Source organism: Salvelinus alpinus, chromosome 24, assembly GCF_045679555.1.
Source record: "Salvelinus alpinus chromosome 24, SLU_Salpinus.1, whole genome shotgun sequence".
NCBI lineage: Eukaryota > Metazoa > Chordata > Actinopteri > Salmoniformes > Salmonidae > Salvelinus > Salvelinus alpinus.
The window spans coordinates 36,649,132-36,674,220 of NC_092109.1; the positions used below are offsets into that span (position 1 = coordinate 36,649,132).

Here is a 25,089-nt window from a genome sequence, read left to right on the forward strand (position 1 = left end):
TGTACAGACCTGTACTTTGTGGATTAAGTTTGTTGGAACCCCTCCAGCTTTCTGATAATAAAGAATGATTCATTTAAGTTTCACTGGTGGTAATTTCCACGACCCAGGTTAGGGCTATAAAATGGTCTGTCAAGCCTCAGTCTACATCCATCAATAAACCTTATGGCACAGACGCATCTTTTCATCTGAAGACCTTGACGTATGTTTTATACTTACTCTTTAATATGTATTTTGAAGTTTAAACTTAGTTATATTTCGTGATTTCCATCCATCTACAAGCTTCATATCCTTAAGGTACAGATGTAGGGTCTTAATTTGATCACTTTTGTTGCTGAGAATTTTCCTGCACGGCAGGAAATGCTAACTTGTAATGTATTTTAGTTTTAAAAAGGCTTCTAAAGATTTTAATTTGCACTTAGAAATTTCAGGCTTGATTTGCCCTAACGAAAAATGTGTCAACCCTACAAAAATGTCCATTAATTGTAATCCACATAATAATTCACATTTCCTGTTGCTGAAGGATTATTTTCCTGCTGTAGCAAACTGGCTCAAATTAAGAAACCATTATTTTACAGGTCTAGGGAAATTATAATTGATTGTTAAAACTTTTGGATGACTTTTTATGTATACACAGATTGTTTTAAAACATATTGTACTATATTTGGTTAGATTCTATTGACATTTTATTGCACCCATGTATTTTTTTAAAGCAGTAAAAACCTACCTTGAATGCTGAGGAACGTGCAATGTCAGACAATTTCAGAATAGGTCTTAAAAAAAAATTGATGGAAATTCTGAAAACATTGGCAGTTAGATTCTTAAGTAAAGTGACTGAGATTTCTAGTCATAGTTCGGGGCTCTTGCATTTAATAATTTAGATAAGTAAACCTAACATTTCCCTGTTTTGTCCACTTGCCACTGATATTTTAAAATGAAAAGTGACAATTGACAATTGACCAGAATATCACTAAATTGAAAAGTAACAGTTTTGTCATTTTTGTCTTACTACCTACCTAAAGATAATGGGTATGCGTGGAGCCCACGGTCTTAAACCTCTGTATAAGCTACATGTACAGCTCCCATAGCTCCCTTGTGTGTTTCTGACCACATATCCACAACACTAACAAAATTAAAAATCTAACTATGAGAAAAAGCCAATTGATGCTCAGAAAAGTATTGAATAGAGTGTCAAATGCTCTCCTTTTTAAGTAAAACATTCCTTGTCTGTTTTTGTTTGCTTTGACATGTCTTCTCAAAGAATCAGTGCAGTTAAGTCTAACCTACAAAACCTGCAAGAAAAGACTTAGAAAATGGGTCAAAGTCATACAGTTCAAGTGGACCATAAATCGCGACAACGGGCAGACGTGGCAGAAGCAGAAAAGAGAAGATTTGAGCAGGAATGCCTTCGGCTCAAGGGGGAGAAAGCACGAATGGAAACCGAACAACGGATGGACAAAGAACAACGAGAGGAGCTGGAGAGGCAGAGAAAAATACAACTTCAATCCCAAAGAAAGCAAGAAGAAGATGAAAGGACCAGGATACATGCAGAACTGAAAGCATCAAAATAAAGAGATGAAACTGAGGCAGAAAAGTAGATGATTAAACTGTAGAAAATACATTGATGAGTAGACTACTAGAGAATATTGTTAATCGATGAAAACATTACTCTGAACATGGCAGCAGCTAAAAGTCACTTTAAATTACTGTAGCTATAAGGAGTAGTCTTTCTATATTCTAACATATTTTAAAGTAAAAGCAATCTATTTTTTTGTTTGTTTTGTGATATCTCCCTTCAAAGTATACATGGAAAAAAAAAACGAGGAAATGTGACAACCGAATTACCACAGCCAGTGGATGAGGCAAAGGCTGAAAAAAGAAATTTTAATTGCATAGAACAATTCCAGGAGAACAAAGCAGAGTCAGAAAGAAACCTCATTCAGGACGAATTCGAATGAGTCCAGATGGAGAAAGTAAGATGGCAGGATTCAGGACGAATTGGAATGAGTCCAGATGGAGAAAGTAAGATGGCAGAACAACAGAAGCAGGACCAAGGCAAGAGAAGAAGAAATCTATTGAATCCCAAAGAAAGCAGGATGAAATGCATATGTGGCAAACAAAAGTCTATTAACCAAAAATTATTTGATCTCTTGGGCAATAATAGCAAGTTTCTGTGTGCTTTTGCATTGGCCTTACCTTTCTTGTAATGTTATTCTCTTGTCTGGCAATAGCAGTAAGGCCCGTGGTATGATTATCCAAGCAAATGTGTAAATGTAGTCAGATGTAGCTTCAAGTCATCTAATACAGTCTAGATCTTTTGGCATAATTACCTACATCTTGTGGGAATTAATGCAGACATAATTTTTTACAGATACAATTTAAGACAAACTTAGGTAAGATTGGTCGTAACATTTTTTTACAAGCGTATAACTTACATTTGATTGACTTTGTTTTTTTCACCATTTGTTTCAAACTGTATTGTCCAATAAGAGGAGCCTGGTCTCACCATACACGGTCATATATTTTTGTTACATCTGAATAAACTATCGTTCATATTTCTGCATCTGTTATTATTTCTTGAATTCTTAATATTTGTTCATGTCATATGTTAACCTCATTTAGAAATTTAAATATTTTTGATTTATATAAAGTGCAATTTTTTTTAATTTCATTATATTGATACCTTTAAAACATGTTTTTTTCCCCCTCTGGCTTTGGCTACAGTATAGATTATGATTAAATCAATTATTCAGGTGTACTTTATGGGGTCTTATAAAGATAATGTAGGTCTCCTGACCGTTCCAAAGATTCTGTTATCCATGTTTGACTATCTGTCACTCCTCCCTTACTCAATTATAATTACACCAGCAGAAAAACTGTGTTGTCACATATACTCCCTCTCCGGCTTCTATGTCACCGGGCTGCTGATTATTACGCACACCTGTGACCATCGTCACACGCACCAGCGCTTCATGACACTCACCTGGACTCCATCACCTCCTTGATTACCTTCCCTATATCTGTCACTCCCCTTGGTTCTTCCTCAGGAGTTATTGACTCTGTCCCATGTCAGTGCATTAATTGTGTTCCGTTTATTTATTAAAGGCTCACTCCCTGTACTTGCTTCCCGAACCAGTGTATTCCTTACAAGTGTGCAGTTCTTGAAATGCACTTAGAACAAGGTTCCCAAGCCATTGTGGACTCTGAGACCACATAGTGTAACAGTATAACTTCAAACCGTCCCCTCGCCCCGACACGGGCGCGAACCAGGGACCTTCTGCACACAACAACGGTCGCCGACGAAGCATCGTTACCTATCGCTCCACAAAGGCCGCGGCCCTTGCAGAGCAAGCGGCATCACTAGCTCATGCTCACTTGGGATAATGTTTATGACAAAATAACAGAATTTATACTTCATTATCTTTATCCAAAAGTAGATGGTATTAATTTTTAAGTGTTTTTCTGATGTTTCCCGTTACAGAGGCGCAACCTGGAAAATCGAACGCTGAGCATCAAGGCTCTAGGGCTCGCCTCCCATCCCAGGAGAACAACACGAGACTGCGGAAGAGACAGAAATGTGAGTGATTCAGATGTCTGCATCTTATGTCTGTCTTTTGTACCTTTGTTATTTCAACCTAAATGTGACTCCCCTATATGTAAAGCCCTGCATTCATCTAAATGTTTCTACTATACAATAGTTCTGAGGCATATATAGCTGTGCATAAACCCCTGCTCTGATGTGTTTTCAGAACACGGAGTCATGTCTGACTCTGAGACCATTGAGACAGCCGCTCTGGGCCGACCATTCCAGCTGGGTATGCTGTATGACTGTCGCAGGGATGTCCTCATTCCAGGTACAGTAAACTATTAATTTCATTGACTGTGTTTGCACCATAGAGTTGGATAGACTTGTCCCAAAGCCTGTTCTAGCATGGGCAGCATCATTTGAAGGCCTTCACCCTTTTTTTAAGTAGTCAAGTTGGTGGGACTTGCATGGGTTACAGGAGCAAGTGAAACAATGCCCCCTTGTGGAAACTAGGTGAATTGCAACAACACAGGCTGAATTCAAACTCCCCGCCACTTCCTTAAGTTTTACTTTCGGTTTTATACACCAGCTTTAAACAGCTGAAAAAACAATATGTCCTTATTTAAAACATATTTCACAGCGATTTAGATGGTACAATGATTTTCTACACTAAAGATGGCTTGTTTTGTCAAAATCTGAAATGTAGAATTTTAGCAACCAGGTAAAGGCAGAGCGATTTCTATATGCTTGCCCCAGTTTGCCGTTGTTGGCTGTGCTTGTGAGATGACCACACCTCTAAAGATGCTAACGAAAGAGAGGTAGGGTGCAGCCTTCCTATTTGACAACAAAAGACGGACAGGCAGAAAATGCAATTTTGTGAGCCGAAACAATTCGTTAGAATTTTTTTTTGTGAAACACTAATTTCATGTTGTTATTCATGGTAACTTTTCTTAAATTAAAAATGTAAATTTTTTTCAAAGGAAGGATAACATATTTCCTTTCAGGTCAGCAGGAGGGGGCAGCCAATGAATTATACTTCTGACCAAACATTTCATAACTGCATGTGGCAGTTAATCACCAACCTTGGCTTTATACCTGTTCAGACTATACAAACTGTAGCACAGTAGGTGGTGGTATGCACCTTTTTCGTTTTTACGAACTGCCAATACACTTACAAAGGTATACTAAGAAGTAATTGACAACTTTCAAATAGATAAGCCTCAATGGTGCTACAGAAACTGTCACAAAAGCATCCATTGCAAAGATGAGCTGTCTTGTACATCTCTATGGTCATCACAGAGTTGGAAAAGCTAGAGGACCCACAACATTTTGAAGTAGTCATATATACACTGCTCAAAAAATAAAGGGAACACTTAAACAACACAATGTAACTCCAAGTCAATCACACTTCTGTGAAATCAAACTGTTCGCTTAGGAAGCAACACTGATTGACAATAAATTTCACATGCTGTTGTGCAAATGGAATAGACAACAGGTGGAAATTATAGGCAATTAGCAAGACACCCCCAATAAAGGAGTGGTTCTGGAGGTGATGACCACAGACCTGCCTGCAACATCCTCCTGCCTGCAACATCCTCCAGCATGACCGGTTTGGCGGTGGGTCAGTCATGGTGTGGGGTGGCATTTCTTTGGGGGGCCGCACAGCCCTCCATGTGCTCGCCAGAGGTAGCCTGACTGCCATTAGGTACCGAGATGAGATCCTCAGACCTCTTGTGAGACCATATGCTGGTGCGGTTGGCCCTGGGTTCCTCCTAATGCAAGACAATGCTAGACCTCATGTGGCTGGAGTGTGTCAGCAGTTCCTGCAAGAGGAAGGCATTGATGCTATGGACTGGCCCGCCCGTTCCCCAGACCTGAATCCAATTGAGCACATCTGGGACATCATGTCTCGCTCCATCCACCAACGCCACGTTGCACCACAGACTGTCCAGGAGTTGGCGGATGCTTTAGTCCAGGTCTGGGAGGAGATCCCTCAGGAGACCATCCGCCACCTCATCAGGAGCATGCCCAGGCGTTGTAGGGAGGTCATACAGGCACGTGGAGGCCACACACACTACTGAGCCTCATTTTGACTTGTTTTAAGGACATTACATCAAAGTTTGATCAGCCTGTAGTGTGGTTTTCCACTTTAATTTTGAGTGTGACTCCAAATCCAGACCTCCATGGGTTGATAAATTTGATTTCCATTGATCATTTTTGTGTGATTTCGTTGTCAGCACATTCAACTATGTAAAGAAAAAACTATTTAATAAGAATATTTCATTCATTCAGATCTAGGATGTGTTATTTTAGTGTTCCCTTTATTTTTTTGAGCAGTGTATATATAGTCATGCTGTTACAGAAGTGATTAATGGCAAAGATAGGTGAAGCTTCTCTAACTACGGTTGTCATGTCACCTAGAATATATACTTTGAGTAATACTTCAATGAGTTCTTTGAATGAAACCATGTTTACATGTATAAACAATTCTGCAATTACACATGTTGGAGATTATATCATTTTTCACAAAAGTTATTTGTCATTCTCTCGTTCTAAACTGCAGGTATCACACTCTGGGATTCTGAAATGCTACAGAAAGACATAAATGTCTCTCCACAACCTAACACTGATTTCAAAATCATTGCCTCTGACTCAAGTGAAGACAAGTCAGAAGCTTTGAATGTGTCTGCATCTCTGGAGGCCAGTTTTCTTGGTGGCTTAGTCAGTGTGAAGGGTTCTGCTGAATTCCTACATGATAAAAAGACCTCAAAGCATCAGTCTAGGGTTTCTCTGCAGTACCGTACCACCACTCGCTTTGAGCAGCTGACCATGGACCACCTGGGGGCAGGAAATGTGAAACACCATAATGTCTTCCGAGAGGGTTCTGCCACACATGTGGTGACTGCCATTCTCTACGGTGCACAAGCCTTCTTTGTTTTTGACCGTGAGGTTTCCTCAGGAGAAAACCACCAGGATATTCAAGGAAACCTGCAGGCCACAATAAAGAACATCCCCCTCATATCAACAGAAGGGCAGGCATCACTGAAGATGAGCGAGGAAGAGAAGCAACAGGCCAATACATTCAGCTGCACTTTCCATGGTGATTTTGCACTAGAAAACAACCCTGTCACATTTGAAGATGCCACCAGGCTGTATGCCGGCCTGCCACGTCTGCTAGGGGAGAAGGGAGAACATGCTGTGCCAATGACTGTCTGGCTCTATCCTCTCAAGAACCTGGACTCTGCAGCTGCCCAGCTAGTCAGGCAGATCAGTGTTAGCCTGGTGCGTCGTGCACAGCGACTCTTGGACAGGCTGGACAACACTGACGTAACATTCCAGGATATGATGAAGGAAGACATGGCTATCAAGTTCTCTGAAATCAATGCCAAGCTCAGCAAGTTCAGGGACTTGTGCTCAGAGTACAAGCTGGTTTTCCAGAAAGGTCTTTGCAAGGTTCTTCCCAACATAAGAGGAGGAGGAATGGAGGAAGAAGAACTGATAAAATTGCTCAACAGTAAGGAGCGCTCTCCATTCCAGAATGACCTTATGATCACGTACCTGGATGACAGAGAGAGAGAGATGAATGTTGTCAGCTCTTACCTTGACATAATGAAAGAGGTACAAGTTGTTTACTCAAGCAGTGAATTGGATGGAATAGTGCTTGATCAAGCTAAAAATCACGTAGTGTGCTTTGCATTCTCCTCTTTGAAAGACAAAGACGAGTACGTGGTAGACTTGGAGAACTACTTGCTGGAAGAATCAAAGAGTGATTCTTCACTGATTCCTTATGATCCCAATGCAGCTGGGAAATCAGCAGCAGAAAAGTGGTTTCGCTCGGGGGAGGTAACCACCCTAACCAGGCAAACCATACAACTGTTCCTAGACTTCAAAGAGTCAAACAAAGACCGAGAAAATATTGCATTCTGCATTGCATCGATTCCAGACAAACTCATCACTGCATCCTCCATCCATGTCTATGAGAAAGGGACACTGTTGAGTCCCCAGTTTGAGCTGCCATCAAAGCCAGGTGTCCCCACCATCAAGAGTCTGGAGCATGACTGTGTCCACGTGCAAATCAACCCTCCCAACCTTGGCGTCAAGTCTGTGGAGTCGTACCAGGTTTTGTACCAGGCTGTGCAGGCTGAATCTAAGTGGACAGAGATCAAAGCTGATACTACCACTAACCAGGTCACCATCAGACGTTTGAACACCTATAAAGACTACCGCTTCAGCTGTAGGGCGGTGTGTAGACCTGGTGTGAGCCTCTCCAGTGACTGGACAGAATACTCCAGGACCCGCCCATGTAGCCCCCCTGGACCACCCACAGAGAAAAACCTGGAATCTGAAAGTATCAGAGTGAACTGGGACATTCCTACCATGGTGGGAGACGATGTAGAAGTCATAGGCTATGAGGTTGACTACAGAGAGTGTGCGAAGGCTGTTGACAATAAGATGTGGCACACCATCAAAACCACCACCAGAGAGTGCACACTGGAAGGTCTAAAGCCTGAAACTGCATACAGTGTCAGAGTCTCTGCTAACTGTGGTGAAGCAGGGAAGAGTCTACCCGGTCCGGAGGCAGTGCTGACTACCATCAGGGCTTCTGACGCCCAACCGAAGAGGAGCCAATCGACAGCAACAAAAAGTGAGGAATTTCTGAAGAAATCAGTGAAGGTTAAGAAAGGCAACCCGTCAATCTATAGGCTGAATCTGGAACAGAAGTTGGGTGTAAAGGAAAGTTTTGAACAGTACACATTTGGAGGGAAAGTTGAGAAAGGGAATAACAAGGTAATACTGCTTCTGGGGTGCACAGGTTCAGGAAAAACCACTCTGGTAAATGTCATGATCAACTACATTCTCGGGGTAAAGTGGGAAGATCGCTACCGCTTTAAGCTCATCCATGAGGTGACCAACAGGTCACAGGCTGAGAGCCAGACGTCAATCGTAACATCATATGAGGTCTACAACCAGCCAGGCTTTCAGATTTCTTATTCGCTGACCATTATTGACACACCAGGGTTCGGAGACACTCGAGGAATTGCACATGATAAACTGATCACAGAGCAAGTGAAGGACTTATTGTGTAACCCTTTAGGGATTGATCACATTGATGCAGTCTGCTTTGTAGTGCAGGCATCCCTCGTCCGTCTCAGTGCTAATCAGAAATACATATTTGACTCCATCCTGTCCATTTTTGGAAAAGACGTTGCTGATAACATCCTGATGCTCGTGACATTTGCTGATGGGAAGGACATACCTGTGCTGGAGGCCATCCAAGCTGCAGACCTTCCCTGTAGGAAAAACAATAAGGGACTCCCAACCCATTTCAAATTCAACAATTCAGCTCTGCTCTCTCAGAAAGTAGAAGAAGACAACAGCTCTGAAGGAGATGGTTCAGAGGATGATAATGATGAAGAGCTAAAGAAAATTGTCTGGAAGTTAACTTTTAAACAGATGAAAGCTTTCTTCAAAGACTTGGAAAGCATTGAGAGCAAAGATCTAACGATGACCAAGAAAGTGCTGGAAGAACGTGAGCGTTTGGAGCAGGTCATGACACGACTGGCCCCTCAGATCACAGCAGGTCTGTCAAAGCTGAATGAGATCAAAACAGTCAAAAAGTGCCTGGAGAACGATGACATGAACTTGAAACAGAACCAAGACTTTGAGACAGAGGTAGAGGTTCTAGTTGCTACGAGAACCAAATCAAGTTGTTTTGCTACAAACTGCATCATATGCCAGTTCACATGCCACACCAACTGCTTTCTGCCTAACGAGGATGACACCAAAGAATGTGCCGTGATGGATGATAATGGTAACTGTGTCATGTGTCCAGGAAACTGCTCTTACCTTAACCACGACAAGGAAAAAGCCTTATGGACATATGAAACTAAGAAAGAGAAAAAGACCATTAAAGAGTTGAAGGACAACTTCATGAAGGCACAGGGCAAGTTTATGAACAACAAGCAGATGCTGGAGAAGATTGAAGATGAGTATGTTGTCATCGAGGACAAGCTGAAGTACTTGATCAAGCTGTCCTCCAATTGTCTTAAGAGACTAAATGAGATTGCACTGAAGCCAAGCTCTCTCTCCACTGTGGAGTACATCGAGATACTCATTCGCACCGAAGAGGACGAATGCAAGCCAGGCTTCGAAGATCGCATCGTAGGGTTGAAGAAAATGAAATACGAGTCTGAGCTTCTGGAGAAGATGGCAAGAGGAGAGGAACTACTCCCCGATGAGCGACGCAAGCTTAAGGAGAAACAAGACAGACTGCAGAAGATCACTAAAAGAGTCAACCAAATACAGAAAGTAGTCAGAGATTGGCCAGGGAAGAAGTAGGCCTAACTCAAAGTCAAGGTCCATGATCTCACCCTGCTTCCGACCAAGTGGCACGGTCGGTGGCGTGCACTAATCAAGTGAATGGGTCATAACTCAGTTCAATTTGTAGTATTAAATCAGATATATCTCTAGACCCAGTCAATTGTCCGCTTACTGGAGCTGATTGCAATGCTTTGTATTAAAACGAGAATCACGTAAACTCTCAGTTGACACATTTTCAACATTAAGTGAGTAGACTTGTGCGAGCCAGAAGGGCCCACAGAACAGGTTCCTGCCTCCTGTTTCTGTAGCGTGAGGCAGCTTGATGTACAAACACCCCCTGGACAGCTAGTCTATCACATGTTCTACATTAGTGAATCTAAATGAAGCAGCTGATCTTGCCTCTGATAATGACTGATTATCGTAAGAGAAATTCATGTAGAAATAAAGCAGACATTGATTCATATAAATATAGAGACCTACTTTCCCCTCGGGATGTAATAAAGTATCCATCTATCAAGAACTGTTTAACGTTTGCCTACTTTCATGTTGATTGTTTATCCTAATTTTTTTATTTTATTAAAGTCCTTTGTAATTCAAGAAGTTCACTATTCATTTTCTATTGGGCACAAATTGTAAGTAATATGTTAGTCATCACATTGGAAATAGCATGTTTGGTAGGGGGGAATTACAAAGGTGTGTGTCTAGGGCACTGTTTCTTTATTCCAGGGACCGGCAAACTATGGTCACTTTGTGTCAAGGACCGGCAAGCTTTAGTTTTTCCTCCTTGGGGGAACAGCTTACATTAAAGCTAGCACTTAGAACGGACTAAATTGGAGTCAGTTAAATAGCTCAGGGACCAGCCAGCAACATCCAAGGGACCAGCACAGGTTCAGGGACAAGAGGTTGAGAAACACTGGTCTGTGTAAGTGGCACCATTCTTGACATTTAAGGTATGAAATTCATAAGATACTATTCATTCTCTTTATTCTCAGCATGACAGTGTTGTTTTTGGGCATGCGACATCCTCAATAATTGCATAAAATAAAGCAATTATGTTGGATTCTAGCTTCAAATGTACGTATTTATGTTACCATACTAGAAATGATTGATCACTTTACATGTAGAAGGAATATACACTACCGGTCAAGTTTTAGAACACCTACTCATTCAAGTTTTAATTTAAATTTTTACTATTTTCTACATTGTAGAATAATAGTGAAGATATAACTATGAAATAACACATATGGAATCATGTAGTAACCAAAAATGTGTTAAACAAATCAAAACATATTTTATATTTGAGATTCTTCAAATAGCCACCCTTTACCTTGATCACAGCTTTGCACACTTTTGGAATTCTCTTTTAATAAACAGCTTGCATTTCAATAGGCAGATGTGCCTTCTTAAAAGTTAATTTGTGGAATTTCGTTCCTTCCTAATGTAACGGATGTGAAATGGCTAGCTAGTTAGCCGGTACGCGCTAATAGTATTTCAATCGGTTACGTCACTTGCTCTGAGACTTAAGTAGGGTTCTGCAAGGGCCGCGGCTTTTGTGGAGCGATGGGTAACGATGCTTCGTGGGTGACCGTTGTTGATGTGTGCAGAGGGTCCCTGGTTCGCGTCGGGGCGAGGGGACGGTTTAAAGTTATACTGTTACATTGATGCTGTTGACCCGGATCACTGGTTGCTGCGGAAAAGGAGGAGGTTGAAAGGGGGGTGAGTGTAACGGATGTGAAATGGCTAGCTAGTTAGCGGGTACGCGCTACTAGCATTTCAATCAGTTACGTCACTTGCTCTGAGACTTAAGTAGGGTTCTGCAAGGGCCGCGGCTTTTGTGGAGCGATGGGTAACGACGCTTCGTGGGTGTCAGTTGTTGATGTGTGCAGAGGGTCCCTGGTTCGCGCCCGTGTCGGGGCGAGGGGACGGTTTAAAGTTATACTGTTACACTAATGCGTTTGAGCCAATCAGTTGTGTTGTGACAAGGTAGGAGGGTATACAGAAGATAGCCCTATTTGGCAAAATACCAAGTCCATACTATGGCAATAACAGCTCAAATAAGCAAAGAGAAACAACAGTCCATCATTACTTTAAGACATGATGGTCAGTCTATCCAGAAAATGTCAAGATCAAAGTTTTTTCAAGTGCAGTCGCAAAAACCATCAAGCGCTATGATGAAACTGGTTCTCATGAGGACCACAGGAATGGAAGACCCAGAGTTACCTCTGCTGCAGAGGAGACGTTCATTAGTGTTACCAGCCTCAGAAATTGCAGCTCAAACAAATGCTTCACAGAGTTCAAGCAACAGTCACATCTGAACATCAACTGTTCAGAGGAGACTGTGTGAATCAGGCCTTGATGGTCAAAATGCTGCAAAGAAACCACTACTAAAAGACACCAGTAAGAAGAAGAGACTTGCTTGGGCCAAGAAAACAAGCAATGGACATTATTGGAAATTTGTCCTTTGGTCTGGAGTCCAAATTTTATATTTTTGGTTCCAACTGCCGCGTCTTTGTGAGACGCGATGTGGGTGAACGGATGATCTCTGCATGTGTATTTCCCACCGTAAAGCATGGAGGAGGAGGTATTATGGTGTGGGGGTGCTTTGCTACCTCATGAAGCTGGTTAAAAGAGAATGCCAAGAGTGTGCAAAGCTGTCATCAAGGCAAAGGGTGGCTACTTTGAAGAATCTCAAATATAAAATATGTTTTGATTTGTTTAACACTTTTTTTGGTTACTACATGATTCCAAATGTGTTATTTCATAGTTTTGATGTCTTTACTATTATTCTACAATGTAGAAAATAGTAAAAAATAAAGAAAAACCCTTGAATGAGTAGGTGTTCTACAACTTTTGACCGGTAGTGTACATGTTAGGGGTCAAGGAAGGTTAAAGAGGAACTAGATGTGAGTGAAAGTTACTGTGAGAGAAAAGGGGAATACAGTAGATGACCCAGGTCTGTTGAGTAAAGTGAACACGAAGTCACTGATAAACATCATGGAGAAGTGACCAGATAAAGAGGAACTGCTAGCAGACGGTTTGACTGCGAAGACAACAGAGCAACATCTAGGCAGTGTCAGGCAGATGATAGCAGTTGTGAAAAAGTTACACCACTAATCTCATCTTGACGTATAAATGCCTGTTTGATCATGTGCAAAATGTCTTTGCAGCTGTATGACTTAGTAGGGGAATAAACTGGGTGTGAGGTTTTTCTAGTCGTCCGTTTGAGTTTATACTACGTTTGTACAGAACCTAGCACTACAATCTGTCATTGTCATTTTGGCCGATTCCATGTAAAAAAATTACCTGAGCATGCACAAGTAAAATTTGTAATTTTCAAATTAAACCACGTTCATAATTATCCTAAAAGTCTATATTTAAAAAAATAAATTACCTTTATTTACTAGGCAAGAGACAGACATACAGAGAGAGAGAGAGAGAGAGAGAGAGGGAGAGAAACAGAGAGACACAGAGAGAGATGGGAATAAGAACAGAGAGGGTGTGGGAGAAACAGACAGAGAGAGAGATCAGAAGACAGAGAAGATCAGGTACATGCAACACGGACTACACTGCACAGCTCATTGAAGGGTGTCAGTAGCGGAGACATCAGTACCATAGAAGATGTTCTGGAAGACACACACACACATACAATTTACTATGAGCTTTAATAAATAAATGTAAATGATTGAATATGTTGGAGTTCAGGCTTTATTTGAAAAGTTTAAGTAGGAAATCACATGAATTTGAACCCTTACAGAGTAGGTGGCCAAGTCTCAATTAGAAAGGGGTCACAGAGCTTGTTAAGGAGACGTCCTTAAAATGATTATCCCCAGTCCAACATCAACTGGTCAACGGCTTCTTCAGTTACCCAGAGCTTCTTAGTCTAGGATTGTGGAACCAGATTCAAGGTAGGTGAACAAGATTATATAGTTATATTTTTTGGGGGGCAAAACATATTTCAAGTGAATTTTAAAGAAATAAACAAACATTAACATTACACTCAAAGAAGTTACAAAAGAATAAAGACATTTCAAATGTCATATTATGTATATATAGTGTTGTAACGATGTGCAAATAGTGAATAGTCTCCTTCTCTCTCTTATACTATCCCACTCTCAGACACATTATTATGAATGACACGGCACCCATAAGAACATCACTCTGGAAAGCTTCAAGACTCTCGCCCTCCGCCTCAAATGGCACCCTATTCCCTATATAGTGCATTACTTTGACCAAAGCCTTATGGGCACTGGTCAAAACTAGTGCACTACATAGGGAATAGGGTGCTGTTTGGAATACATCCTTCATACTACTCTCTCTTTCTAGCATTGATTTTGCAGAAACATTTGACTTGCAATGATTGTGATATGTGGTTGTTTTACCTACCATATTCACTCTGAATAATAATGTCTGCTAGATGTCTAAAATGCTAAATGTATACATTATCAAAATGATGTAGGAAAAAAAAAAGAAATGTTTATAGCACTGTTAAGAAGGATAATGAACAGGGATTAAATTGGAGTCGGGGGGTTCAACTGTAGTTCCAAAGTCTTAGTGTAACAGTTTAACTTTAGTCCGTCCCCTCGCCCCGACACGGGCGCGAACCAGGGACCCTCTGCACACATCAACAACAGTCACCGACGAAGCATCGTTACCCATCGCTCGACAAATGCCGCGGCCCTTGCAGAGCAAGGGGAACCACTACTTCAAGGTCTCAAAGCGAGTGACGTAACCGATTGAAACGCTATTAGCGCGGACCACCGCTAACTAGCTAGCCATTTCGCATCCGTTACACTAGGATGGGACTCTACACATTTGGAACGAGCTGGTCAGGGAAAAGCTGTTGAAAAACCTTTCATTCCAGTGCAGAAGTTCACTTGTGGGAAAAATAAAGTTACCCTGTCTATTTTGTCCCATGGTCTAGAATAAAGTTCAACAGGTTGAAATTGAGTGGAAAACATGGTCATTGTGGATGTTGTTTCAACAATGAAATGGACAGCGCTTTCTAAGGTGGTGATTCAAAACACCCATATGCCTAGTAGAGCTTATGCATACATATAGGCCTATATACAGTGGGGAGAACAAGTATTTGATACACTGCCGATTTTGCAGGTTTTCCTACTTACAAAGCATGTAGAGGTCTGTAATTTTTATCATAGGTACACTTCAACTATGAGAGACGGAATCTAAAACAAAAATCCAGAAAATCACATTGTATGATTTTTAAGTAATTAATTTGCATTTTATTGCATGACATAAGTATTTGATACATCAGAAAAGCAGAACTTAATATTTGGTACAGAAACCTTTGTTTGCAATTACAGAGATCATACGTTTCCTGTAGTTCTTGACTAGGTTTGCACACACTGCAGCAGGGATTTTGGCCCACTCCTCCCTACAGATCTTCTCCAGATCCTTCAGGTTTCGGGGCTGTCGCTGGGCAATACGGACTTTCAGCTCCCTCCAAAGATTTTCTATTGGGTTCAGGTCTGGAGACTGGCTAGGCCACTCCAGGACCTTGAGATGCTTCTTACGGAGCCACTCCTTAGTTGCCATGGCTGTGTGCTTCGTGTCGTTGTCATGCTGGAAGACCCAGCCACGACCCATCTTCAATGCTCTTACTGAGGGAAGGAGGTTGTTGGCCAAGATCTCGCGATACATGGCCCCATCCATCCTCCCCTCAATACGGTGCAGTCGTCCTGTCCCCTTTGCAGAAAAGCATCCCCAAAGAATGATGTTTCCACCTCCATGCTTCACGGTTGGGATGGTGTTCTTGGGGTTGTACTCATACTTCTTCTTCCTCCAAACACGGCGAGTGGAGTTAGACCAAAAAGCTCTATTTTTGTCTCATCAGACCACATTACCTTCTCCCATTCCTCCTCTGGATCATCCAGATGGTCATTGGCAAACTTCAGACAGGCCTGGACATGCACTGGCTTAAGCAGGGGGACCTTGCGTGCGCTGCAGGATTTTAATCCATGACGGCGTAGTGTGTTACTAATGGTTTTCTTTGAGACTGTGGTCCCAGCTCTCTTCAGGTCATTGACCAGGTCCTGCCGTGTAGTTCTGGGCTGATCCCTCACCTTCCTCATGATCATTGATGCCCCACGAGGTGAAATCTTGCATGGAGCCCCAGACCGAGGGTGATTGACCGTCATCTTGAACTTCTTCCATTTTCTAATAATTGCGCCAACAGATGTTTCCTTCTCACCAAGCTGCTTGCCTATTGTCCTGTAGCCCATCCCAGCCTTGTGCAGGTCTACAATTTTATCCCTGATGTCCTTACACAGCTCTCTGGTCTTGGCCATTGTGGAGAGGTTGGAATCTGTTTGATTGAGTGTGTGGACAGGTGTCTTTTATACAGGTAACGAGTTCAAACAGGTGCAGTTAATACAGGTAATGAGTGGAGAACAGGAGGGCTTCTTAAAGAAAAACTAACAGGTCTGTGAGAGCCGGAATTCTTACTGGTTGGTAGGTGATCAAATACTTATGTCATGCAATAAAATGCAAATTAATTATTTAAAAATCATACAATGTGATTTTCTGGATTTTTGTTTTAGATTCCGTCTCTCACAGTTGAAGTGTACCTATGATAAAAATTACAGACCTCTACATGCTTTGTAAGTAGGAAAACCTGCAAAATCGGCAGTGTATCAAATACTTGTTCTCCCCACTGTATGAGCCCAAAAAAGTTATAATTAAAATTAGGCCGTTATACAATACATACCCTACCGCATATTAAACACATATCTTTGGTACATAATTGGTCTAGCCCATACTCCAAAATTAAACTAATTCTAGTAATCTCTTTGAGTGTGGCCTGTATCATTATTATAATGGATGGACTGGTCACCTTATTGTACGCTCCAAACGTTCTATTCATTTGTATATATTATGGATGCTGCCAAAGCTACTTTTACTAGGGTCCAGCAAAATTAAGGCACTTTATACAATTTTAAAAACATTACATTCACAGATTTCACAACACACTGTGTGCCCTCATGCCCCTACTCCCCCCCCCCCACACCACATATCTACAGTACTAAATCAGTGTGTATGTATAGTGTTTATGTTATTGTGTGTGTGTGTGCCACTGTTTGTGTTGCTTCACAGTCCCCGCTGTTCCATAAGGTGTTTTTTTAAATCTAATTTTACTTCTTCCATCAGTTACTTGATGTGGAATAGAGTTCCATGTAGTCATGGTGCTATGTAGTACTGTGCGCCTCCCATAGTCTGTTCTGGACTTGGGGACTGTGAAGAGACCTCTGGTGGCATGTCTTGTGGGGTATGCATGGGTGTCCGAGCTGTGTGCCAGTAGCTTAGACAGACAGCTCGATGCACTCAGCATGTCAATACCACTCATAAATACAAGTAGTGAGGAAGTCAATCTCTCCACTTTCAGCCAGGAGAGATTGACATGCATATTATTAATATTAGTATTATATTCATGAGTCTGGGAGAGAGCATATAGGCAGGTCTAGGCGGGGCTGTTGGTTCATTGATTGTGCAGGGCAGCTTACAGTTGGCCTACAATTACAGTGAATTTGTGTTTGATTTTGAATAATCTAATATGGCATTTCTTTATATTTTCATAATTAATAGGCTGCCATATTACCTTTAGCTACAGAATAGTCACCACTGAGTTTCCAGCTCATCCTCGCTCTCCTTTCTCCAGCGTGCAGAGAGAGGGGCTGGCAACAGTTGAATTATGTTTTGTTGTGAAAACATGTTATTATCGATGCTCCCAAACATGTCAACAACTATATACTTGTTCTGCTCTGTTGGACTGAGACTACATCAGTCCCATTCAATCGCAGAAACATTTCTATCTATAGATAATGGTATATAAAGATAGTGACTGGGAGTATATTAAATTATGAATGAGTATGTAAAGCAATTGGGTACAGTAAACTATGTTAAACGGTCATTACAGCTGCCCCAGGAATAGCCCATATTAACTTAAGGTATGACAGATAAATAGTGAATATATGAGCGCCAATGACTGCCAATACACCAGCCATATGTTCAGACATTTATTAACACAACATAAACAGGAAGTACGGTTCTGTCCATCAGGAAAAAAAAAAAAAAACTGGAATAGAACAGAAATATTCAACAAAAACACATAGTTCCCTGGTGTGGGGCACCTCACACACACTACATTTTTCATCACTTATTCACCCTCTCACTTAACTCAAGTCCTGCATTCACTCATTTAAATCACTCTCTACCATTCCATCTTTCTCCCCAGACAGAACCATGAGACCACACTCTTATTTGGTGGGTCCGTCAAGTGCAGTGTATTAGAGAAAGAAGTTCACACTCACACATCTGTTGACGTGTCTCAGTTCATCCACAGTCACAGCTGTCACCGTTTATGTGTGTTCAGTCCTCCTCCTTCTCTATGTACGTCTTGGTGGCTGAGCGTGCCATCTGTCTGGCCAGGTATCTGTCTCTGGCTGAGGTCACGGTCTGCTCACTGCTGCGTTTGACAAACTTACTCACTTGACTCTCCTCTTCTCCCTCCTTCCCCTCCTCTGACCCCTCCTCTGACCCCTCCTTCCCCTTCTCTGACCCCTCCTTCCCCTTCTCTGACCCTTCCTTCCCCTTCTCTGACCCCTCCTTCCCCTTCTCTGACCCCTCCTTCCCCTTCTCTGACCCTTCCTTCCCCTTCTCTGACCCCTCCTTCCCCTTCTCTGACCCCTCTCCCTCCTTTTCATCCTTTCCGTCGGTTTTCATAGTCTTTTCCTTTTCTCCATCCCTACTCCTCTCTTTCTCCCTGCCCTTGTCCCTTTCTCTCCCCTTGTCTTTGTCTAGATCCCTCTGTTTCTCTTTCTCCCCGTTCTCCTTCTCTCTGTCTTTCGGGCTCCTTTCTCTCTTCCCGTGTCTCTCCTCTCTCTCTTTATCCCGCCTCCCCCTGCTCCTGTCCTCCTCCCTGTCTCTATCCCTCTCCTTTCTTCCATCCTTCTCATCTCTCCGTCCACCATGCCTGTCCTCCCTGTCTCTCTCTCTGACCCTCTCTCTATCCCTTCCTTGGTCTCTGTCTCTCTCTTTGTGTCTCTTCTTTTCTCTCTCTCTATCCTTCTCTCGCTCCTCTTCTCCACTCCCAGAGGAAGGGGACCTCTGTCTGTAGTGGCGTTTGGCACCAGGGGCCGGCTTACTGAACCCTGCCTTCTGATCCTGCCCCTCCTCGCTGTCGCTATGGGAACTGGGGACGTGGTCTTGTGAGGGAGGTGAAGGCGGTGGGGATGGCGCTTCTGTCTTGACTTCCTTTGAACTCTGATCCCTGCATTGAGAGAGAGAGAGGAGAGTTCAATCTAATATTCATGTACACATACTGGTAATAAAGGGAGATATTTTAGCTGTGTTTGAACTCTGACCTCGGTACAGAGCGGTCTGGTATGGCCTCCTCTCCTACGGTCTGGTTCAGCAGGTGTCTGTAGAAACCACTCAGGTCTTTCTGCTTCTTCACATCCAGAGCAGCTAGACACACAAACACACAGCATGGCTTTGTTTATTCTATAAACTACTGGATTCATAAGACAGTTTCTCCCACACACATCTATGTTCATAAACACACATGCGCACACAGCAGTGTCTCTCACCCTCCATCGCTGCCTCTCGCTTTTCTTTTTCCAGCTCCTCCTGTCTCTCCTTGAGTTTCTGTCTGTAGGCTGAGGTGACATAAGCCTCCTTGTCTGCAAACTGCTCTCCCTCCGCCTCTCTCTCCTTCTGGATCTTCCTCTCATCTCTCCGTTCCTGCTCCTTCTTCCTCTCCTCCACTGCTTGCAGCAGCTGGTTGATGTATTTTGGCTATGGAGAGAGAGAGAGATAAAGGAGAGAGAGCAGTATGAGCAGAGAGGAGAGGAAGGATGAGTAGAGTGGGTGGACATAAGTGACAAAAGAAAGGCAAAATGGAGAAAAACACAGTGAAATTGTGAGGAGAGGAAAAGAGGGGGGCGGGGGTAGCAAGTGAAAAGGTGAAGGAAAGGGGGGATTGAAATGGAAAGAATAGCAAATTAGAGAAGATTTGAAAAGGTGGGAGGAGGCTGGGGGTTGTTCTGGATCTGCTGTACCTTCCTGTCGGTTCCTCCCAGCATTTTCTTGCTGCTCTCCAGCCTCTGTTTCTGCATGTCATCATAGACACCATCGTAGTCATACACACTGCTGTCCTGCTCTAGAGCCTTCTGCATCTCCAGACGTGTCTGCCACACACACGAGAGAAAGATGGGTCTCGGTCACAAAAAACAAGAAGCAACTTCTGGAGAATTTGTTGTTACCACCGGAGGTTTCTCATTCACTCACCTGTTTCATCATCCTCTTCTTCAGAGCCTCCTTCTGCAAACTCTCCCCAACCGAGGTCTGGAAGACAGGATCACACAACATCACTTCTGATAGAGCTTCAATCATTTGGCAAAGCTTGCAACTCACCACTCATCTCACTGGCTGCAACAAAGGGCATGAGCAAAGGAGTGGAGAAACTTTAGACTTCTCTAAATGATCTGTGACCCACACACAATGTAATCTTCTTAGGCTTCCTTGCAAAAGAGTTTACTACCAATTTGCCTTGGAAAACCCAGGCTTCTCACAAGTAAACAAAACTAGATTTGGAAGGATGAGACTAACTATCAGCATATCTCAATAGGATACAATAAGAGATATAGATGGACATTCAGACCCTTTTCCTACCTCTTCATCAGAGTCATCCCCAAATACTGAGGGTCTGGGCAAGGTGGCTGTCTTAGACGCTCTCTTCTGGGGTATGATCAGGCCGTACCTGGGAACAGGTGACATGAATGGACAGCAAGCACCAACATTTGAAAGAAATAAAGTGGGAAACTAACTAACGTTGGCTAGTTACAAGCTCTTCGTTGCGAAAATGAACAGAATTTCCGTGATCTAAAATCTAGGCCAAATCAGGTTTGTGTTCTCTTCTCTAAACTACAAACTTCATTGATTGCATGAAGGTGGCAATGCGGGACCAGTCGACTGGCTGCTCCCGTTTGTTAACTTGATAGCTAACGTTAGCAAGTAGCTAACACTGTTGTTGGTAGTGGATTGCATGGTCGTGCACACATTGCTGCTTGTAGTGTGTCCAGTCATTGCACACGGCGACCATAAGAAACAACGACGAAATGAACATGTTTGTATTATAAATACCTAGCTAGTTGCGATAGAATAACATTTTTGTAGTGTCAATTTCTACTTACTGTTTACTAGGTGCCGCCATCTTACTCCTTGAAATATCTCTGAACCGCTGCGGCAGATTCGTTGGCAAGCGAATATAAAGTATTAAGCCTTCAAAAATAATTTGATGGTTACAAAAAAACATGTGCAATATAGACAGGTTTATATACATAAATATAATAGGGTTATATTTTCTCAATTCATCTGGAGCCTTGTCCTCGTCGCTGTATATAGCGAAAGTGCCAAATACCAATAATCAGATTAAGATCAGACGCTCAACGTTGCAGCGAATTGGATAATTGTATTTTTTTATTTAACTAGTCAAGTAAGTTAAGAACAAATTCTTATTTACAATGACGGCCAAACCCGGACAACGCTGGGGCGCCCTATGTATGGGACTCCCAGTCATGGCCGGATGTGGAGAAGAGTCGTTCAGATGGACATTTCAGGGTCTACGTTTTAGTAGGCTCCGTTTATTGGACCGAGTAAAACAATCTCTATTAATAGTTTATCAGCAAAGGCCTGTCTGTAAATGTACCTAGCAGGTCTAGAGTGAATCAACAAAGATGGTTGCTTGGACACAGTACACCACCACTTCGGTCGTCACTAGTTACCACAAGCAAAGTCATAACCCCCGCCTATTTCTCTTATTAAAATCTGATTTTTAACCTAACCTTAACCACACTGATAACCGTATGCCTAACCTTAAAGCAATGTTTTTTTCATGAATTTTGACGATAAAGCTATTTCACTTCCACTGCCAAATCAGAGAAGAGACGAAGCGAGACGTTCAACTTGGCCTAAAAGCTGTCTTCCCCAGCAGGTGGCGTTGTTTCGTTTCCTTCGCTCACAAGCGATTCGTTTTTGTATGGAGGTCACTAGCTGTTTCCATTAACTTGTCCAGTGATTGTTTTTTGTCGACATTTAGAAAGTTCGCATAGAACATAGATGCGACAATGTCGGCCAGGGTGGGTTTCCATTGAACTATCTTGTGTCGATGAAAACAGCTGGACGTAATGACGTCACACATACACTTTTTTTCTTTCTTCGCAAAATCCAACAGTGTCAAATAAAAATGTAGTGATTGAAGTGTTTCCATTGCCCATTTGGCAAATTGCACATTCATATTTTGGAGACAGCCTGTAGCCCATACCCTCCCACCTATTTGTTTCATGTCTCCAGTGCTTGACTTGGGATGAAAAAAAGCAGCAGGAGATGTGTTTTTTCAAGTCGGGCCATTAGAATACTAGAATATAGAAATTCCCAAATGACATGCTATATTTTCCTCTGAAATTCACTAAATAAAGGGTTAAGGGTTCATACACATTTTGACAGATTGAATTTCAGGACTTTTCCTTGACTTCTCCACCATGAATTTTAACCACATTTCCATTACCAATAATTGGTGCCGTCTTTATGTAGCCGACATTTATGCTGACTTTTTTATGTGGTATTGACACTAGAAGGCAGCTGCTCTCTGATCCCACGTTGGCCTACAATCTCGTGTCGTTGTGCCCTTGATCAAGGCACTTAACCCTCCAACAAGTAGAATAACTGCACTGTTAGGCTACTGTATAAAACATGTGTTCAACCCTCCATCTGGAGAGCTACTGGGTGTCCATGCTTTTGATCCAGCACTGAAACACACCCCGGAGTCTGCTGAGCAAGATCCTTTTGAGCAGCTGATGTTTAGCCTACAGTGTGGTGTGTTAGAGCAGGGCTTGAACAAAAGCATGCACCCCCAATAGCTCTCCTCTCTCATGATGTCTCAGATAGCCCATGTAAGCCAGCATGGATAGAATTTAATAATTGAATATTATTTGCCATATTCTAATAATTATCATGTGCCAACATATCGCCACAGCCTGTGTGTGCCATGGCACACCTGCACTCCTAGACCTGAAATAATTGGATGGTGAAACTTGCCAGCCAACCAGAATAATGAGGTTTAGCAATTCAGGCATTCTTGAAAATCAGGACAATCCTTGAAAAGATTTTTTAAAATTGTTTAAAAAAATAAAATAATAATAATTGCAAGCAGTAGGAATTCAGAATTAAATGTGGAGTGTGTAAGAAATTGTATTAGATATTGGTAACTTGTTTTAACAACTTCTCAACATTACCTATAAGTTGACACAACATACACACCCCCTCTTTCTCTTGGACATATGCTGGACACATAGGACATATACACGGCACCCACAATTCCCCTCCCCCATGACAATCACACAGACACACCCAACCCATGGTTGGACCTCAGGACAAAGAACTCTCAGGAACCAATGGAACGTGGACACCAGGCCTGATCAGGACTACCCAAGACCCAGATCGACCAATCGGAAGGCCGGACTCGCAGATCTACCTACTTTGCTTGTTGTCTATATAGTACTGTACATTTCTGGAAACTGGTCTCTTTTCCGGACGATTCACTAGGAGTCAGACTGAAAGAGCCTTGCTGCAAGATTTTACTAAGATATCTTTACATGTGATTAAACGGCCTTATTATAAAATTATCCACCTCGTCCTATTGTCTCCTCTTGTTCTCCTGTCAACAGTAAACGTTTTACTAACAGACTTGGTAAGCAGAGGATGGTTTCATCTTTGAATTTGGCCCAATAGAAAATTAATCGGACAGGAGACGAGAGGGAGAAAGATTCCAGAGGAGAGGTGACCTTTTCGAGGGAGAATCGCGATTCAACCCACACAGGAAACTGATCAAAGAGCTCGAAAATATTAAGGTAAGCAGAGCCGGTTTAATCAAAATCTGCATATTGTATTATAGCCAATATCTAAATTATGATCAGGAGTACTGTGGTGAGTGTGAATTGTTGCTAAATTTATGTGGAATTGTTTAAAATTTAAGGCATTGTGTACAGATATCTAAGTATTAATAGGTCAAAGACTTATTCACATAGTCTGGCACTACGCGGTATGCTGATCGAGTAGGTGTACAGTGAAGAATAAGCTTTATAACGATTCACATAGTCGGGCCATATCTGACAGTCGATCAGGTAGGGGTTACCGTGAAGAATCCATAATTAAAAGATGGGATCCAAATAGCCGGGCAGTAGTTAGATTTGGCAAATCAGCTAGGTGTTACCGTGACGACCCATAAAAAATAAAAATAAAAATAAAAAAATATATATAACGATTCACACAGTCGGGCCATATTTGACAGTCGATCAGATAGGGGTACCGTGAAGAATCCATACGTTTTCAAATAGTCGTGCAGTAGCTATACTTAGCTAGGTGTTACGTGAGAAATCTAATGTGAATTCAAATAGTCGTGCAGTAGCTATACTTAGCTAGGTGTTACGTGAGAATTCTAATATTGCATGTGTAAGTTGTGTTGTAATTATATGTGTAAGTTGTGTTGTAATTATATGTGTAAGTTGTGTTGTCGCAATGTGGGGGATTGAACGTTCCACGAGACCAATTGCTACTAACTAGCCATATGCTAAGTTGAGGCTGTGCTAAAGTGACCGCCGTGTCGATGTGTATATATTGCTGTGAAGCAACTATTTTCTGCTGATAAGTTGACCGGATTTTTCCCTCTCCTACTGTTGATAAATCCCTAAGGGTTAGAATCAATTTGAAAATTATTATAGAAGCGCGTGAATTACTAGTATATTGTCCCCAAAGGAAATTTTTGAAATGTTTTGGCAAAGTATTTAATTAATCGGAAAAAGTTCAAATTAAATCGGAAAAGTTAATAGAAATAATATCTTTCGAATTATATATCATATAATTGCCATTCCAATTATATCAGGAGCGCCTGAATTACTAGTATATTGTCCCCAAAGGAAACTTCTGAAATATTTTGCCAAAGTATTTAATTAATTAAATTAGCGAAAAGCAATAATATCTTTTATTAAAAGTACCTAAAACTGTCATTCCAATTATAACAGGAGCGCGTGAATATATTCGTATATTGTTTCAAAGAGATATAGTTGAAATATTGTTGGAAAACGAAAATAATTCATCGAATACACGGCAATAAAATCCTTTGTCCACGCGAGTCGGACACGAGACTGGGGGAGGTTAGGGGAAGAAAAATACAT

General features: G+C 41.9%; 2 protein-coding genes across 5 annotated transcripts in view; one reads left to right on the forward strand and one right to left on the reverse strand.

The window, feature by feature from the left end:
- LOC139552792 (uncharacterized) lies at nt 1-10,441 on the forward strand. Its single transcript, XM_071364833.1, has 4 exons — nt 1-199; nt 3,479-3,574; nt 3,747-3,851; nt 6,087-10,441. Exons 3-4 carry the CDS (start codon nt 3,758-3,760, stop codon nt 9,860-9,862), a joined length of 3,870 nt encoding a protein of 1,289 aa, XP_071220934.1. The 5' UTR covers nt 1-199; nt 3,479-3,574; nt 3,747-3,757; the 3' UTR covers nt 9,863-10,441.
- A 7,420-nt stretch (nt 10,442-17,861) lies between these two features.
- Nucleotides 17,862-25,089, reverse strand: part of nsrp1 (nuclear speckle splicing regulatory protein 1) — a 16,405-nt gene continuing 9,177 nt past the window's right edge. Inside the window, exons 1-8 of one of the 4 annotated variants that reach the window (XM_071364836.1) lie at nt 21,381-21,618; nt 21,052-21,139; nt 20,531-20,618; nt 20,147-20,203; nt 19,918-20,046; nt 19,447-19,654; nt 19,222-19,324; nt 17,862-19,127 (exon numbers count right to left, since the gene is read on the reverse strand). In XM_071364836.1, coding sequence (XP_071220937.1) covers nt 18,227-19,127; nt 19,222-19,324; nt 19,447-19,654; nt 19,918-20,046; nt 20,147-20,203; nt 20,531-20,618; nt 21,052-21,071 — 1,506 coding nt within the window. In that variant the 5' untranslated portion in view covers nt 21,072-21,139; nt 21,381-21,618 and the 3' untranslated portion in view covers nt 17,862-18,226. Of the gene's footprint in view, nt 19,128-19,221; nt 19,325-19,446; nt 19,655-19,917; nt 20,047-20,146; nt 20,204-20,530; nt 20,619-21,051; nt 21,307-21,380; nt 21,619-25,089 lie in introns of those variants that run through there. The other 3 variants (XM_071364835.1, XM_071364834.1, XM_071364837.1) reach the window with 3 other exon arrangements.

Coding starts and splice junctions, on each gene's coding strand:
- LOC139552792 (XM_071364833.1), top strand. CDS start 3,758: ATGTCTGACTCTGAGACCATTGAGACAGCCGCTCTGGGCCGACCATTC. Junction 3,852..6,086: donor CAGGGATGTCCTCATTCCAG/GTACAGTAAACT, acceptor TCTAAACTGCAG/GTATCACACTCTGGGATTCT.